The sequence below is a fragment of the Pieris napi genome, chromosome 3 (assembly GCF_905475465.1).
Source record: "Pieris napi chromosome 3, ilPieNapi1.2, whole genome shotgun sequence".
In the NCBI taxonomy this organism is placed as follows: Eukaryota; Metazoa; Arthropoda; class Insecta; order Lepidoptera; family Pieridae; genus Pieris; species Pieris napi.
In genome coordinates this window covers 101,142-120,214 of record NC_062236.1, presented here as the reverse complement: position 1 = coordinate 120,214, position 19,073 = coordinate 101,142, and the positions used below count along the sequence as shown (strand labels likewise).

The window sequence follows — 19,073 nt, the reverse complement described above, 5'->3', positions numbered from 1 at the left end:
GGATTTTAGTGCTCTTGAAACTATGCATTCTGTGATGTCAATAAATAAAACCAACAATATCATTAACACACATTTATTCACACAGTAATAATACAGCATTGAGATCAGCTTACGAGACTAGAATTAAAATTTTCAATCATATTCCTTAAAAAGGATTTGATTAATACTAATGAGATCAATGTAGACCTAGAGATACAGATGGGTTCAGTACTACTACTTAGATTCTATGATTATATTATATGACTACTACCTAAAAGTAAATATCTTATCAAGATTCCTTACAAATGACATTCTTTTACATATTTGGAGCCTAATATTGTAAACAGTCTTAAGTTTTTCTTAACACCTGGCACGAGAGCAGCCTCTACAGCTAAGTTATAGTATTAAAGTAATTGATAAATGTTAATATGATTACATCATGTTTCATCGTTAGCGTTACTTTGTGGCGTGTTTTTTGAGTCTACTTTTCAGTCCTGTTCTGGTTGAACCAGTCGACGTCCTCATAGAAGCGTGGGTCGCTTACCATGAGTGAAGCACGCTTATAAAAGAAGTAATAGCCGGGTGCCACTGAAACATCAATATAATGTATAATAATCTAATTAACTGCCACACTTATGCACTAATTATTAACAGTATGGTGATAACAAATATTACTTACTGCATCTTTGAAGTGTAAATAAAACCATAACAAGGGGTGTTGAGACAGATTCCGTATCATCCCACTTTTCAATGATCCATGCAGACTGCAAAGCAATGGATAGCAAAAAATATGCTAGAATCACAATTCCGGCCACTCTGAATTTGCGAATCAAAACTTCCATTAACCCAGCCTGCATCAAACCAAAGAAAAATTACTAATTAATTAACAATTACAAACACAAAAGCAATGTACTATCCAGCCTAGACAGCACTTACTTGAAAAAGATATGTAGAGAATAATGGTATCAAAATTGATGTTATTGCCAACACAAGGCACAAATCCTGAAAACTAACGAGATGTATAATTTTTTTACTTCTAGAACATTTTTTAATAAATTACAGTCTTAGACAAAAGAAAAACTTTACATACAAGAACAACAGAAGAAGTCCACCACGACTCTTAGGAAAGAGACTCCAACAATTAAATAACAAATCACAGCACATAAATAACATCTGAAACACCAAACATGTCGAGTATCTAGGCACCGACACTTTCATGTTGTCCACTGGTTAATAAGAAATAAACGACTGCTCGAATAGAAACAATCAATACGATAATACTTTAGAAAAAATATTACAAAAAACAGTAAAAATATTGTAACAATTATGTAGCCTAATTTGTAAATTACAAACAAAAAACAATCATAGATCAATGTACTACAATAAATTTCCATGAACTTTCAACTTATGAAAATTGAAATGGAGTAAATCCTAGGGATGTTAAAAAATAATCGATTATTATTTTCTTATAATCGATTTTCATAGTAATATTAATCGATTATATAAATTACGCGTTTAAATCGATTTTCATAAACAGTGCCACCTGTTTCATCAAAAACAACGGTCAACGGACAGCAGGCAGGCATATATGGCAGGTACATGCCGTACATCACGAAAAAATAAAAGCCTTGGCCTTGGCCATCAATGGTCAAAAATACCGAATTGGACCTATACGTTGCGGCACCGCTATTGGATCGTATTGTAGATCCTCTCCATGTCTGGAAGAGATCTGAAGGGACTTTTCCTAAGCTAACCGAATTGGCTCTATAGCATCTCTGTGTGATCAGTGATGGCCACTTCTGCTCCATCCGAAAGATTATTTTCCAAAGCGGGAAATATGGTTAGGAAATCACGAAACCGTATTATAGGAAAGAGATTATCAAAATTATTATTTATAAACTGCTTACCTGAAAATTTAAGGTAATAATTATTCTAATCATAATAATATGTAAAATATTGAACATTTTGTGACGATACGTTTTAGCTTTTTTACTTATCGCTTCATTTTATTCTTACATAAAACGAGACTGAAAATTAGTGCCAATAATTATTTTTCGTCTTTTGATTGTTTAAACTTAAAGATTTACGAAAGCTTTGTTTTATATTTTACTTTTTGAGACTACAACGTAGTCGTTTAGTTTTTTAATTATCATTTTAGTTACTTTATTTTAAAACTAGTCATATAAAGTAGTAGACATTTATGGCAATTTTCTTTTTTTGATTGGATTTATATTTTAGTTTTTGAGACAATAAGGTTGTAATTTTGTTGGGATGCTCATCATTTCATTTTTATTATAATAAAACATTTAACGGTATGTACTGAAAATTTTTATCAATAATGATATTTGATTTTCTTATTCCTTAATTTGAAATATATTTTTTATTCATATCGTTTTATTTGACTTTTAACCTAATAAATTGGTAATATGAATATCTTAGGTTTATTATTGGAATATGAAAAGTATGTAGATTTTATTTTAGATTTAAACAAAAATCGATTAAAATTGAATAAAGAAAAATCGATTTTTATGTTATCGATTCTTTTCCATTTCATTCACATCCCTAGTAAATCCACAGATTTAATAGAGGTAAAAAAACAAAACATCTAAGTCATTAGCACAGATGTCTAATATCCGTTGAACATTATCCACAGTTAGACATTAACCAATATATGCGAACATCAAATTTGATTGACTCATGACTGGCTTCCACAGTATGCAAATACAAACTAAGCAGATAGAAGAATATGCTGAATAAGATACATAGAAGATCAATGTAAGTTTTCAGTTATTAAATAGAATTATACTAGTTTAGAAATTTATGATAATAATAAACTCGAAAGAAAGTTTCATTTTACCTTTTTTTCACATGTGACAATGTGAGCAATGTATTTATTTTTAATATATAGACAATAAAGTGCAATAAATAAAGAAGTAATAAGTGACTGTGCATGCTATAACTTGTTATGCTGAAAAATTACCAGTCCACAGCACTTGGTAAATCATAATATTGCTTGTGGATGTTTAAGTGTTTTGTTGAGCTGAGGTTGACAAAGGAGAAAAATTAACTTAATCTAATAGTTTTTATACAGTTTTTGTTGTCTCACTTTTGCAAATTTTATTAAAAACTAAAATTACTACTTTTTTATGACTACGGTACAAAAAGGCCACAGATAAACGTTTTATTTGGAATATAATCTAAATAAGCTATCAAAACATTAAACTGTGACACATTTAGATGTTTATAAAAATATAGTAAATAAACTACTTTAAAGCATCTTCCAACCCAAATAAAATATTGTGCATATCTACGTTTAGTAAGTAATAACTTGATCCAATTTTAAATAACATCATAGGTAGTCATGATAAATAACTTCCGTCGTCGACAGGAAAAGGAAGTATATTATACACATTAAAAAGCTCGATATCCATATCCTGTTTAGCGATGTTTGTTTTGTAGATTTTTCATTTTAGTTAACAATGTAGATTTAACGTAAACTAAAACGAAAGCATGAAATTTTGAGCAAAAATTGCAAGGGTTATGGATAATAGACCAATTATATATGATGAGGAATTGAATCTGGATGATACAACTATACTTGGAATCACCATGGATTGAAAACTTCAGTGGTCCCATCGTATTAACGGATTGGCGAAGAGACATAGTTCTGCAGCTAATGCGGTTAAAAAAATTCCCTCGCTAACTGATCTCGATACTTGTTTAGTTTAGTTACTTTCACAGCTTAATGACTTATTATTATGGAGTCATGCTGCTGATGTCGAAACTATTTTCATCCTGCAGAAGAGGGCTATTTGTGCAATCTGTAATTTAAAATGTAGGGAATCTCTGAGAGATAAATTCAAGGAAATTAATATACTTACTTTTCCCTCGCAATATATTTATGAAAATGTTTTGTATGTATATAAAAATAGTGATAAGTTTAATAGAAGTGAACATACCAATAATGTTAATACTGGGAACAAATGCAGGCTGCAATTTCCCCGTACTAGCCTACCTAAAGTTAGTAACTCGTTTTTGGGAAAAGGGATACTCTTCTTTAATAAAATCCCAGAGGCTCTTTTATCTCTGCCTTTTAATTAATTTAAGAAATGTATTAACTAAAAGCAGTGTAAAAAGGCTTACTGTAAAGTTAACTATTATCTAGTCGATGAAAGGGCCTGAGACTAGTGTTAGACAGGCCACTTCAAATTAATTTGTCATATTTGTTTTAAAATAAGTGTTGTTTGGTGATTTGCTATTTTAAAAGAGTACCAAGAGTTTTTGACACCAACTTTTTCTCTCAGCCTACACCCTCTGTCTTCTTCGCTGATGAGTAGGGATGGATGCCTACAGATTCAAATTTAATGACGTGGAATAAGTGATACCTGTATCTTATGTTCCATAATAAACATTATTATAGCCTCTATTCGGACATGCCAGTATTTTTCTTTATTTTTCGTATATTGTACTTTTCTTCCACTTTTGGGTGTCCGTTTGCCAGATGGCAAAGGCCTCCTCCAACCTTCTCCATTCTGGCCTTTCTATGGCCACTCTACCCCATGTTGTTCCCGCGACTTGTATAATGTCATCGTCCCACCTTTTTTGTGGTCTACCTCTCTTTCTCTTTCCATCTCTGGTACATTGTGTGATTATTTTACTCCATTTGTCCTTTCCCCTGATCATGTGGCCTGCCCATTTCCACCTTTGTCTTCTTATTTTCAAAGTTATGTCCTGTACCTTAGTCTTTCCTCTGATGTTGCTACTCCTTACTTTGTCTTTTCTTTTGATCCCAGTCATGCTCCTTTCCATGGCATGTTGACATACGGAGAGTTTATTTGTTACGTTTTTTGTTAAAGCCCATGTTTCGCTCCCGTAAGCCAGCACTGGCAGGATGCATGTGTTAAATATGTGTTTCCGTTGTCGTCTGGAGACATCAGTTGACCGAGGTATAAATATTCTTCCACGTAGGGGATTTGGTTCTGTTCCACTATTACAGGGTCTTTGTTGCCATTGGTCATGATTTTTGTTTTTTCCGGGTTTAGCTTCAATCCGGCCTTTGCACTTTCCGATGCTAGATCATTTATCATCTTGCTTAGATCAACTGGTGTTTTTGCAAATAATACGATATCATCAGCGAATCGTAGGTGCGTTAGCGCGCGGCCATTAATAGTTATGCCCATGTCTCTCCATTCCAGATTCCTGAAGATCATTTCTATTACGGCCAGAAAGAGTGTTGGTGAAAGGGGGTCACCCTGTCTCACGCCTTTTTGTATTTGAAATTTATTTCCTTCTTTTTCTAGGCGGATACAAGCCGAACTGTGTTTATAAATATTTTTTATAATTCTTAAGGCTTCCCAGATTTTTGAGTGTATCAAAGAATCGAAAGCCTTACTGTAATCAATAAAAGCTATGTAGTATACAAGCTGGTACTCATTGTATTTTTCTCTAATTTGTCTTACAGTGTGGATGTGGTCTAGCACCGAGAAATCTTTACGGAATCCTGCCTGTTCAATGGGTTGTTGCTCATCTAATTTCCTTCCTATTCTATCCAAAATAATCTTTGCAAAAATCTTGTAAATGTTAGACATTAGACTGATGGGTCTATAGTTTCCAATATCGCAGTGATTCCCTTTCTTGAATATAAGGATTATGATGGATTCAGTCCACTGTTTTGGGATGATTTCAGTGTTGATCACGTAGTTGAAAATTTCTGTAAGTATCGGTGCCACTGCTACTTTCGTTTGCTTTAGTATTTCATTGCTTATGCCATCTGGCCCTGGAGTTTTATAGTTTTTCTGTGTGTCAATAGCTTTTTCAGTTTCTTCCTGCATGATGTAAGGTACCGTTTCGTACTCTGGTAAGTCTATTTCTCTTTTATTTGTGTTATTTTTGTATAGTTCGGTGTAGTAGTCAGTAGCGATCTTGAGTATTTCTTGTCTACCAATTTTCTTCGCTCCTCTTCTATCTTCCATCTTAACAATCCATTCTTTCTTGTTAGTTAATTCTTTGTACGCCTTCTTTATTCCTCCTGTCTGTCTAATATGTCTCTCTATTGTTTCCATACGATGTTGTCTCCTGTCTTTCCTAATGTTTTCTTTACTAATTCTTGCAATTTCTTTTCTATTTTTACCAGTATTTTTCGCACTTATTAGAACTGCTCTTTGGTTAAGGAGGTTGACGGTTTTTTCTGTCATCCTGTTGTATAGGTTCTCTTTCCTTTTGCTATGTTCTTTAGTAGTGGTTGCAATTTTATTTTCCAACCAATTGTATTTCTCCTGTGTGTCGGCGTCTTTTGTTTCATATTTGTAGTCTTAAGTTTCGAGTTTAGTGAGTTGGCTATTTCTCCTATCAGATGTTTGTTAATTTTTATATTTTCCCGACTTATTTTTGGTCTGGGGTTCTTGGGTTCGGATGAGTTAAACTCAGCTCTGACCATGCGGTGGTTGGTGTTAAAATTTAGGTTATTGATGACATTTATGCTTGGAAAGAATTTATGTTTGTTGGTCAGTATAAAGTCAATTTGGTTTTTTGATTTTCCATCGGGTGACAACCAGGTCCACATTCTGTTTTTCTTTTTCATATGTGTATTAAACACCATAATAAACATATGTTTTTTATTTATTTTAATTTGATTGTTAGTCTTTTATGTAATATATATATTTAATAATTATATACAACAATGTTAGTGATGAATTGCAACTCATTTTTGTCATGGATTTTGCAATTGCAAAAAATTTAACTAGTTAGTGGTTTTTCCAGAGAATCAACAGTAGAGCATGCCGTTTAGTACAAGATGAGTTCAGAGCTATGTTCTGAAGATGTGGTTCAGCTTACTGTAAGTAATAAATTCATTTAATGTTTAATTTAAGCGTTCTCTTAATACCATTTGAGAATTAAGGGCTGTTTTTAAACATCTTGATTTATCACACTGTAGAATACATATTATGAGAAAGTGTAGAGATAATTTCTCTTCATTAATTGTGTTTGCAAATGAATATTAACCTTTTTTTAAATATGTAACGTCGATTTTTTCATAAAATATGATGTGTTTTTAAGTATACCTTTTCAGCATGATAAGAAAATCAACATTTAGTATCCGATAATGAAACAGGGTGGAGGACGAGCAGGGGTGGTCGCGGGCGGAGTCGAGCTCGGGCGCCAGCTGTTGCTGGCGGCTCGCGCGGGAGACACGGCTCTCGTCTTGGAACTAATGGCGGCCGGCGCGCCCTTCACCACAGACTGGCTGGGCACGTCGGCCCTGCACCTCGCCGCCGCCAACGACCACGCCGACACCTGCGCCGTGCTCCTGCGCGCCGGCGTGAGCCGAGACGCGCGCACTAAAGTGGAGCGCACGCCGCTGCACCTGGCCGCACACGCCGGCCACGAGCGTGTCGTTTCGCTGCTGCTGGCGCACGGCGCGCCGCCCGACTGCCGCGATATGCTGCGCATGACGCCGCTGCACTGGGCCGCCGCTCGAGGCCACGAGGGGGCGGCGCTCGCGCTGCTGCGAGCCGGCGCCGACTCGTCTCTGCGTTGCAAGTTTCGTCAGCGGCCTAAGGACTTGGCGCTGCGCCGCGGACACCGGGCGCTCGTGGCGCTGCTGGCTCGCGCCGAGCTCGACGCCGCCACGGGTACCGTTCAATCCATCACTCCTATTTTTATTATTATCTGATGTAGATATTTTGTTCACTATTTAATATGATATTGTTTAACAATTTAAGATAAACATGTTTTAATATAAAGACACCGATAAATTTCAGATCAGTTGGGGCAAGAAAAGAAGCCATCACCCGAAGTCACCAAGGAAACGCCCGGTACGTTCGTTACTTTATAATTATTTGTAATTTAAAATGACTGTAAGCGATGTTCTTTAAAGGCTTAAAAAAATTAACTTAATTGACTTAATGTCAGGTGGTGAAATGGGTAGCATTAAACTACATGTGAAATGTCTAACCAAACTTTATCTACTCGACAGGACCAGAAACGAAATCACCAGCAAAAACACAAGAGGACAAGCCGTCCGGGACGGAGATGAAAAATAAGGAAAGTTTGACTCTAAGTGTTATCAATTGTCGAATCGAGTGATGTATATTGATAGAGAGATGTGTGCTCAGGCGGCGGCGGCGCTGTTGCGGCGGCACGGAATCACGCTGCTGCCCGCCGACACCGGTAGTACGCTGCTCACGGCCCTGCAGAGCGGACGCACCGTCGGCCTGTCCGGTAACCCTCTACTCTGTTGTCTTTTAAAACGATTATTGTTATTTAAAACTAAACGAAAGCCCGAGGGCAGACGCGGGCAAGCTGCTGCTGAAGGAGAGCGGGGGCGCGAGGCCTCTCAAGATAGTCCTAAACAGAAACAACCTCACGCGCCTCGTGGCCGTGGCGCCGCAGCGGCGGGAGTCGCGGGAGGAGGAGGCGGCGGGGTGCGGGGCGGGCTGCGGGGCGAGGAGGGAGCTGGCGGCGGTGAGGGCGGCGCTGGCGGCGCTCACGGACCAACTGGCCGCCGCCCAGCGCCGACTGGCCGCCTTGGAGGGCACGAGTCGGACCGCGGACTAGTCGTTAGATACCTGAACCGGCGTCCTGTTAAGTTTTAATTAAACTCTTTTTAAAAGTTTTATCTTTTATTTACATTAGACTCGAGTTCGTTCTTTCCGGACGGTGAGAGCGCAGTCGAAAGCCTAAATGCGTCGAAATGTACCGTTTTTCCATTAATATATATTTATGTGAACAATAAATATTAAGAACGAAAGACGAGCGCGGAGGTCAGTGATGCGACCGTTGCCTGGCCTGCAGCACCTCTCGGAACTGCGCCAGAATGTGGTTCTCCCTCTTGGCTCGCTCTTCTTTGCTGAACGCGGCCAACGCGCGCTTCTCGTCCGCCGAGTAGATCTGGTTCTCCTTGCGGATTCGCACCGCTTCCATCCTCCGGTGCCTGCTGCCGCTCATGACGTAGCCGACGGACTCGTAGGAGGCGATCTCGTCCGACGTGAGGCCGATCTCGCCTCGGCGCGGGATGCGCTTGCCCTCGGCGACGAAGGCGGCCATGGCGGCGCCCTCGCCCGGCAGGAGCGCCCGGCCGAAGTCCTTGTGGCCGAGCTGCGGGCCGGAACGGGGCGCGGGGCCGATGACCTCGTCGCCCACGCCCGCCCTGGCCTCCGCCTCTTTGCCTTTCTCCACCCACACCTCTCGCTCGTCGGCGCTGGAATCTTCGCTCCTCGAGCTTCTTCGTTTCTTTTTGGCTTTCTTACGGGCTTTCTTCACCTTCTTTAACTTTTTCTTCAATTTTTTCAACTTCTCTTTTGTCCCTTTGCTTGACTTTTTGCTTTTTTTTTTCTCCTTACTCGTTTCGGACGCGTTTGAATCCGGTTCTTCTTCAGAACTGTAAACGAAAATGTTTATAATAAATTACCTAATTCAAAAGGAACAACAGATAAATATATTTTTAGGCCTACTAATAATGTATTCATAATGAAAAGCGGTATCAATTAAGAATACGAAATAATTATAAAGATGACTCACTCAGGCCTCAACGGTGACTTGCCCCAAATAGAGGAAACCCCAACTTCACCAATTCTCTCCCTTTCTTCTCTCCGTGCATCCAGAAACTCTTCTTCTTGAGGTTTGTACCGACCTCTAGCAGCCGGACCTCCACCGCCTAGCCCTAGAAGTTTTAAATAACTACTAAGTCCTTAATTCTTGTTGGTCATCTAAATAAGGTAAACTTTGAATATAATCTAGTGATTAAGATTTCTACATTTGTGTCAGTAAGTCTAAGATCAGCTCTCTGTAAATACTGCACTCATGTGTTCTTTACGTACATACCAAAGAACTGTTAAATGCACACATAGTATGTAATATCCATTGCTACAGGAGTTTCAGAACTAAGAAGTGTGTGCTCATTCTAATGATTGTGCCTTGAGGGTAGATTGCTCATCTTAAAAAACATTAATATTTATGTTTTGTTGAGTTATACTATTATCTATATTAGTCTTGAATATATAAGAATAAGAACACCCTATATTATTCAAAGTACAATGTACAAGTATATAATATTATTTTTATATACTGCTAGCTGGTTAATTTTTTTATAGCTATTATTCATGAAACATTTTATTAACTACATGTATAAATTATTAATTTATATAAATTATTAATTGATATAAATTAAATTAATAAAAATAGCTAGAAAACACAACATCAAACAGGCCATGATACTTGGTTTACAATCTAAAAGCCTTAGGTACAAAGTGCGACAGTAGGAACCAGTTATTGACAGGATTTAGGTGACTTTATGATTGTACACATAGGTAAAGAAAAATTACTGTACAAAAATTAAGAATTATTTTTTAGTTTCATCAAATAGTAGTAGTTTAAAGATTATATTTGATATTTTTGTTAGTTGGCTTTTCATCTAATGATTCTGGTAAGGAGTTAATTAAATTTGGAATTATATCATTCATGTTTTCTGATAGGTTATTGTATCTTGGCAGCTGTCGGTTATTATTGGTTTTCTCCATGAGCAATGGTATATTTTAGTAAAGTTTTGTGCAAAATAAATATTGTTTAGACGTGTAAATAATTTCTTTTCATATAATTTGGTATAATTTTACACAGCGCAAATAACATCCATAACCCATTTATATCTTTGCATTAAGAGTCTTTGCACTAAAGTAAAACAAGGCAAGCATGTTGATTGATTTCTTCAAAGTGTAAGTCATGTCATGTAAACTAATAAGTTAGTAGTATTAAAACTACTACTTTTAAAACAAAATTATTATAAAAATGCTAGAGTTAGACCTTCAAAACCCTTGACTAGTTAATTAAACCACGTAAGTGTTCAACTTCAACAGGATCTTAGTAGATCGGAAATTTACTACAAAAAAATAAACTATCCTTAAATATTGGAAAATGTAGTAAAATCACTTTAACTCGCAAACATAAGAAAATTCAATTTTGTTATAAAATAAGAGATACAACAATTAAGCAGGTGAATTTGGTTGGAGACTTGGGGATACTACTAGATGATAAGATGTCTTTCTCAGAACATATAGATAATATAACAGAAAAAGCATATAAACAACTTGGCTTTGTCAAACGAGTATGCAAATCTTTTAAGAATATAAAATGTATAAAATGCCTGTTAGGAGCATACTAGAATATGCATGCACTGTTTGGTCCCCAATCTACACGAAATACATTGAAGCAATAGAGAACATTCAAATAAAGTTTCTTAAGTTTTAAGGATTTCCAAAAGTATAGTAGCTATATAGATTCCTGCAACTACTTTGGTATTGAATCATTAGAATGTAGTCGTAAACAATACGACCTTATGTATTTACACGCTTATTGCAACGATTTAATTGACTGTCCTGACTTATTACAGAATATTTCTTGCATTTAATTGCATAATATACCTAGTTAACTATTTTAGGAACGAATGATTTTTTAATAACCCACATTAAATTCAGATAAAATTAATCTCTATATCAAATAAGAAGCCATACCACCACTCCCAAGACCTCCACTTTCACCCACACGGAACGAGCTTCTTCCTCTTTTTCGATCTCTGCTTCCATCTCGATCTCGGTTACGATCAGGTCTGTTTCTATTATCCTCTCGGCTTCTGTTACTTGCTTTTGTTTCTTTATGTAATGGACTGCGATGGCGTTCCCGACTTCTACTTCTTTTTCTTTCTATGCTACCATTTCTACTTCGCTCACGACCACCACCCATTCCTCGATTGTATTATGAGTTGAGATTACAATGCCTCAGTGAAACAATTTTATGTTATAACGACGCCCGACGCACGTCTCGATTATTATTGTTTACAGTTTTAAAAAAAAAGATTTTATACATAATCGTAAGTTATTCAAAATCTTTGCTTTGTAAATACCACGGCACAGATACTATGTTGGTAGTTGGTGCTTGGTAAGAAAGAAAGGACAGCTGACAGCCGACAAATACAATTGACGATATTGGGTTGGACCCTAAAATCGGTCGCCCGAATCTGATGATACTGATTATGCAGGAGTCTCAGGGCACCTTGATTGGAACACTTCCTAGGGATTTTTGCTGCCGGAAATGCGTCTAAGTATTTTAATTTTTTTTTTTAAAGTTTTGTGAAATGTATTGAAATTTGTAAACAATCCGCCATTTTCTACTTTTCTATTGGTTATAAGAGATGCGACATTCTCGGTAAATTAATCGTTTGTTTTAAGAAACATATCTTACTTCTGATAATTTTTTCTTTCACAAACTTGTGTCTTCTTGGTGTAAAATTGGACTAGATTTAGTCTACCCCACTCTGAGACTCCACGTAGCAGAGTTTCGACATCAGACACTTTGTTTCGGTACTCATCGACAACGGCCCGGAAATACCTACACGGCCAGTGTAAAAAGTATCCCCTGCTGCTGATATCCGATCGTAATCTTTCGCTATGTCCCAACTTACTGCCAGCGCCTCCCTTAGATGCCTTAGGAGCTGGCCATTAATAATGGATTCTATTATATTGAAGCGATCGACTTTTTTAGGGATCGGATTTATTGAAGTGGTCTTTCAGCACTTCAGGACATTGCCGAGTGACTACAGGTACCGGAAAAGGTGCGTCAGGACCGGAGGCAACTCAGGAGCAGTAAGTACTCAGCACAATTGGGGGGATGCCATCAGTCCCGCTCGACTTATGAATGTCCAAGGAAGATAGTGCTTTGAGGATGCCAGAATACGATTTCTGGCGACGAAGAATCACACCGCGAAATGTTCGGGGGTGATCTCTCTCGGTCATCCAAAGTCGAGTTGGATGCGAAGAAGAAGGACCAAAAGGCCTTCTCGTTCGCGGTGTGTGTCAGCGAGTCATCCTCCCTGTGCAGTGGTGACAAAAAATCCCTTGGACAACTTTAGCGAGAGACCAGAAGGCTTGTGTCCCCGAAGGGAGGTGGGCGAATCTCGCCAAATCGGGCAATGTGCTCTGACTTTGCTTTAGAAATTTCCTGGTTGAAGGACCTGGAGGCAAAGTTATATGCTTTTTTATGTTATTGGCGAGATGTCGCCGCTTCCGCCCATGCTTTTGATTTTTTATAGAACGGGGGGCAAACGGGCAGGAGGCTCACCTGATGTTAAGTGATACCGCCGCCCATGGACACTCTAAATGCCAGAGGGCTCGAGAGTGCGTTGCCGGCCTTTATTGCATGCCATTTGTGTCAGGTCATATGCCAAATAAATATGACATACTTCGTCTCCTAAACATTTGAAAGAAGATACAAGTCTGTGGCTATAGATTGCATTAAAGGCGTTCCTCAAGGGAGCACACTGGGACCATTGCTGTTTCTTCTGTACATTAATGATTTACCGAATTTGGTTAGTACATAAACTTTTTTAACTCTCTACATAGTAACTTATCTATATATATAAAAGAAAGTCGTGTTTGTTACAACACCTATAACTCGAGAACGGCTGGACCGATTGCCATGGTTTTTGATTTGTTGGATTTGTTTCCGTCCCGAATAGCAGAATAAGCAATAAAATATCGGATAAGTTATCAAAAACCATATGGTGCCATCTGTTGACAAAACTACGCATCATTTTACGTCGAATTCGTGTCAGTTTAAGAAATTCCGATCTTGAGGTGAATGAGGAGATGCATAACCATGCTTTGATACTGATCAAAAGATGTTGGATATCAGAAAATGCTTAACATGCAGTATCGCCATATTGACGCTAGAGAGAAGATGCCTAATGTGTAAAACTGAATTCTTCTTTCGGAATGGCAAGCAATAAAACATTTCTGTATTTGCAAAAAAGTTGTATTAATGTAATACTTAACATTAATGAAATCCTAAAATAAGTTAAATTAAAGTAACAACGATATTATAAGGATGTAGGGCGGAACGAAGTTAGCCAGGTCAGCTAGTCATTTAATAAAATCAAATACACCACGACACGCAATACTCGTCGAGCGAGTTTGCTTATCTTGCCAAAGCCGCGCACAAATTATTTAAAGAGATCTATTAGGTATGAGGGTGTGCAATTGTTTAATCAGTTGCCGCCTAACTTCTAAGGTTCGTAACATTAGCGTGATTGATCAGTTCAAAAGGGCATTAAAGATACACATCAGAATGAGCCCATTAGACTAAAATTGGGCTAGCTGATGGCGACGTGTATCTCGTTCGTATATACTTAATATTAAATTTCTCATGTAAATAAAAAAATAATTTTTGTAATGAGAAATAAAGTTCTTTAAACCTTAAACATAAATGCATTCTGTAAGCGGACGATATCTCAATGGTCGTGTCGAAAGATACTACGCGTAACCACCAATCATTATTGAATGAAACAGTAAATAATGTCACGGAATGGTTGGAAAGTAATAATTTAAGTGTAAATGTAAAAAAAAACAATTTTATACAATTTCGGAATTATAATAATAGCAGACCCAATAACCTCAAAATTACTTATAAAAACGAGTCAATTGAAGAAGTTGTATCAGCCAAGTTTCTAGGCATAACACTAGACCAAAATCTTAATTGGAAACAACAAATTTTAACGATATACACGCGCCCTCATAAATTTGTTTTTGCTTTGAGTCGAACTCGCCAAGTGGCTTCAAAACACGCTGCAATTATTTCTTATAACGGCTATGTTGCCTCCGTTCTGCGCTATGGTATCCTTTTATGGGGAAACTCGGTAGATGTGAGTAAAGTTTTTATTACTCAGAAAAAATGTATTAGGGCTATCATAGGCGTTGGGCCTCTTATAAGCTGTAGACCATTTTTTTACGAACTCGGTAACCTGACAGTACCAAGTTTGTATATCTTTGAAGCAGTTATGACTGTAAAGAAGCATCCAAAATTGTTTAAAACATATAAAGAAACTTGCCTGTATATACCGAGGGATCCAACACGGCTGTGGGTGCCTGCATGTTGTATCGCGCTATATTATTACGCCATGGCTATAAGAATATTTAATCACCTTCCTAGAAGTTATAGATCATTGCCGTGTAATGCTTTCAAGGGGAAGGTGATTAAATTTTTAAAGACAAGGTGCTTTTATAGCGTGGGCGAATATTTGGCCTATAAGTTTCACAACAATTAATTATAAATAGCTTGACTTATTATTATTATATGACTTAATGAAAATTAATGTGACATTTGCATGCCTATTTTTGTGTGGCTGGTTGTGCGGATTTATATATTTGATCAAATGCAAGTAATGAAAATACCTACCCGCGTGATCGGGGTTATCAAAGCCGAACCGGTCGGCATGGTGGGAGTTAAAGTTGTGATGTTATATTTTCTAGCATATTTTAAGCATACATGTTGTTTTAGGACAAATAAATATTAGTTAGTAGTAGTAGTAGTAGTATCAGGGGAGTACAGTAGAAGTCTCAGACATTCGAATTGAAGCTCCTCTAATTTGGTAGCAGTCTGTTGTGCAGTGTGTGGTCTAGCGTTGTCGTGAAGCAGCAATGGCCTAGAGGAACTCACAAGGAACTTTTTCGGGGAAAATTTTCGCTTAGGGCACGATTTGGCTGGTTCGGCTGGGTTCAGCCATTCCGTACAGGATCCACTTTTCATCACAGGTAATGATTCTGTTTAAAATCCCTTCATTATTGTGCCGGTTGAGTAATGTAAAGCAACAGTCGACGCGCGTTTATCGATTTGCTTCACTCAATTCGTGAGATACCCACCTTTCAAGCTTTTTCACCTTCCCAATTTGCTTCAAGTGGATTACAGTTTTGTCACTAACACCGCAGCCTGCAGCTAACTCAGACCTAGTTTGCGATAGATCCGCTTCCACAATAGCCTTCAATTCTCCGTTATCAACTTTGGTCGCCGGCCGTCCACGGGAATTGTTCTGCAGGTCGAAATTTTCAGAACGAAAACGAAAACGTCGAAACGAACGAAACCCAAAACGCACTGTTTTCTTTTGCGACACCGCCGCCATACACATCATTAATCCTTTGAGCCGTTTCTGCAGCACTGGTGCCACGGTGGACCTCGTACTCGTAAATAACGCGATATTTCATGTTTTCCATTTTATAAATAGAGTGACGCAAAGAAAAAAAAATAAAACGAGAAAATGAAATGAATTATGGTTTTGGAAAAGAAATGCACGAGAAAATAAATAGCTGTAATAATTAAATCGGGAATTCCTAACTAAAGTGGAGATATTTTAGGTCAAAGTGGCCAGTACGACGAAACCCCAATTTCATATTATGTAAGGACCTAATAAATAAATAATAAAAAAAAATAGTAAGAACATTATAATACGTAATTATTCTATCAAAAAAATATTCCACGAAATTTCAAATCGAACCGCGTAGTAGTATATACATATGTAAACTAAACAAATGCTACTTTATGATTTTATTTGCCGCTGTTAGATGTCAATAAACAGATAAAGCTAGACTAACAATGGTTAAAAATAATAAACGAAAAAACTCGTTCTTATAATTTTTACTAGTGTTAGCTTTTATTATTTATTTAATAATATTCTAAATAATTTATGAAACATATTCTTTTGCTACAAGTGCGCATGTGCAATAATTACTCATTTGACTCGTTCGGTTATTTACGAATTGTTACGAATTGACTCGAATAACTGCCCGAAGTGGGAAGGTCGAGTCAGAGTGGGGACTAAAGGATAAAACAGCTTGTAGCACATGCGCACAGGCAATTCCTTTGTTCAAGTTGGTGTTTATACATTTTACGTAGGGTCAGTGTGTGAAATATAGTAAATCAAGTCATCATTGGAGTGTTTAATTTCCTACCCTAAGAACCAGATCAACTAGCCCTAACAAATCAGAAGAGCGGGATGCCATCGATGTAAACTGATATGGTATATCATATCCTTGGTGTAAAGGATTAACGCCCACGAGGTATGCGATTTTTTTTTTCCTTTCTACATTTTGTAACCTAAAGATGTAGGTACTCTTTTTTTTATTATTTTTATTACACCTTTGAAGGTAAATTAGTTACATTTGTTATGAAACCTAGCTTACGATTATGAAGTTTTGTATTTTTACTAACGGAAGACTGTGCTATTGCGTAGGAAGTGTGGGACTGTGCTGTTTTAGGTTATCTAAATTTTTTACCAACTATAACCCGTCGGCCCTGTCTTGTCGTCTTATATCGATGAAAATCAAAACTTCCCAGCTGAAGTCCTTCATACCTACCTAACATAAATGGAAGAAAATTAATCCTATACGAGTGTTCGAAATACATAATTTTATAATATTTGATGAGGGTGATCCCAAATATTTTTACTCGGCCGATCCTCATATGTTTTTATTAGTCTTTGTTGAGATTTACTCGAGTTACGTTAGATGTATATATAGTTTTTGATAATTATAATTGATAATATGTAGTTACGTCCACTAATTAGAATTTTATAGTGAGTGTTTAGTGCGTGTTTAAGAAACGTTCTGGTAGGGAGACATTATGGCGAGGTATGTACTCGGGATTTTGCTATGAGTTATGCATCGACGGCCACCGAACCTGTCCTGTAAAACATATAACGTTATTTATTTTAAAGCTGTTACATTACATATTTTTATAATACTTACCGTCGGTTTAGTTGAAATAAATTGAATCATTATTATAAGATACTAGCAGACCGGCCAAGCGCGTTGCTGTGGCTAAGGTTTTTCTTATATTACATAGTAGTAAACTATTCAAGGGAGACGGTAGGAGAACACTAGTCATGGGGACCACCATGCTTTATTGGTTGTTATGCCGTTGAATTGTAGCTTATGTGAAACGTTGGTACTTTCAACACAGCGCCATCTGTTAGAATTGTGACTGTTCAATAATAAACAAATATTTTGCAATAAAATAATATAAATTGAAATGTAAGCTATCCTATCTTTTAAGTTAGATCAAACTGCACACGGTGTGCAAAATATTTGATATCGGTTCGGTAGTCAGGAGTCGATAGTGGACAAACAACGTGACACGTAATTTATATATTAAGATTTACGACAGATTACACAAGTAATTAGTTTAATTTTGTCGCATATTTTAACAATTTTTTTTTTTTTAGAGGTTATTTGGTGAGTTGAATATTTTAATAAAGTTTTATTTTTACAGACTACTTTATTATAAATGTTTTACCATTTTTTTTTAATTATTAGGCAACTTGAATATTAAAATAAGATACATTTAATTAATTTATTATTTTTAGATGTTCGAAGCTGATTTAATATTATAATAAGTTTCTTACAGAACTAATTTATTTTAATTTTACCATTTTTTTTAGAGGTTCTTTGGTGAGTTGAATATTTTAATAAAGTTTTATTTTTACAGACTACTTTATTATAAATGTTTTACCATTTTTGAAATTATTTGGCAAGTTGAATATTATAATAAGTTACATTTAATTAATTTATTATTTTTAGAAGTTTCAAGTCTGTTTAATATTATAATATTTTTACAGAACTAATTATTTCAATTTTTTTTTTTTTATATATATTTTATACCATTTTTAGAAATTATTTAGTGACTGTTATTATAATAAGGTTTTTACATATATAATTTATACTTTAAAATAATTATTCATTTTTAGAAGTTCAGTTAGTTTAATATTAAGGTAAATAAAGTAACAAAAGTAATAAATTTTACAATAATTTTCGCCATTTATCGTAGAAGGTTAGTTTAATATCATATTATGACTTTGTTATACGAAAATGTTTTGAGTGTCAAATGATGAGTTTAACATTGATTGTTTTTCAGTTTCATAGGTATTGAAGTAGTAATAAAATGCTTCGGTCTATTTTTTCTTACCTCTACCTTTCGTTTATACCGCAGGTATTAATAGTTATGAATTTGATGTTGATTGCTTAATGCGATATTGTGATAATGGCAGCCGACATTGGCGCCATTTGGCGCTTTGACATGGTGAAATGAATTTAATAAGAATGATAACAGTAAAAGCGCTATTACTGTTGAATAGTCGTTAATTTGTTAATATATTAATGATTAACGTTAATAAGGAAATGGAATGAAACTATAGATACTTATTTGTTGAGGGATTCTTCAAATAATTTTTAGGGATTGGTTTTAAAACTTGTACAGGAATTAAGATAAAGCTAAGCGACAAT

General features: G+C 36.3%; 3 protein-coding genes across 10 annotated transcripts; 1 reads left to right on the top strand and 2 right to left on the bottom strand.

Annotated features, from left to right (window-relative positions):
* Positions 1-57: 57 nt before the first annotated feature.
* LOC125063376 (transmembrane protein 138-like) lies at positions 58-1,406 on the bottom strand. Its single transcript, XM_047669784.1, has 4 exons — positions 1,070-1,406; positions 916-988; positions 659-830; positions 58-567 (listed from the first exon to the last, which is right to left on the bottom strand). Exons 1-4 carry the CDS (start codon positions 1,195-1,197, stop codon positions 461-463), a joined length of 480 nt encoding a protein of 159 aa, XP_047525740.1. The 5' UTR covers positions 1,198-1,406; the 3' UTR covers positions 58-460.
* A 1,196-nt stretch (positions 1,407-2,602) lies between these two features.
* On the top strand, positions 2,603-8,590 carry LOC125063378 (GA-binding protein subunit beta-2). Of its 7 annotated transcripts, XM_047669794.1 has the most exons (7): positions 2,982-3,295; positions 6,739-6,814; positions 7,091-7,610; positions 7,740-7,793; positions 7,955-8,022; positions 8,094-8,199; positions 8,270-8,590. In XM_047669794.1, the coding sequence occupies exons 2-7, from the start codon at positions 6,773-6,775 to the stop codon at positions 8,533-8,535; spliced, it is 1,056 nt and encodes a 351-aa protein (XP_047525750.1). In that variant the 5' UTR covers positions 2,982-3,295; positions 6,739-6,772; the 3' UTR covers positions 8,536-8,590. The 7 variants fall into 7 exon arrangements, with proteins under 7 accessions (XP_047525746.1, XP_047525749.1, XP_047525750.1 ...); XM_047669790.1 differs by lacking the exon at positions 2,982-3,295 and adding an exon at positions 2,603-2,754 and having other exon boundaries at positions 8,094-8,590; XM_047669793.1 differs by lacking the exon at positions 2,982-3,295 and adding an exon at positions 2,782-2,975 and having other exon boundaries at positions 8,094-8,590.
* Positions 8,582-12,029, bottom strand: LOC125063380 (NKAP family protein CG6066). Of its 2 annotated transcripts, none has more exons than XM_047669796.1 (3): positions 11,487-12,029; positions 9,499-9,640; positions 8,582-9,358 (listed from the first exon to the last, which is right to left on the bottom strand). In XM_047669796.1, the coding sequence occupies exons 1-3, from the start codon at positions 11,710-11,712 to the stop codon at positions 8,743-8,745; spliced, it is 984 nt and encodes a 327-aa protein (XP_047525752.1). In that variant the 5' UTR covers positions 11,713-12,029; the 3' UTR covers positions 8,582-8,742. The 2 variants fall into 2 exon arrangements, with proteins under 2 accessions (XP_047525752.1, XP_047525751.1); XM_047669795.1 differs by having other exon boundaries at positions 11,484-12,018.
* Positions 12,030-19,073: the final 7,044 nt, after the last annotated feature.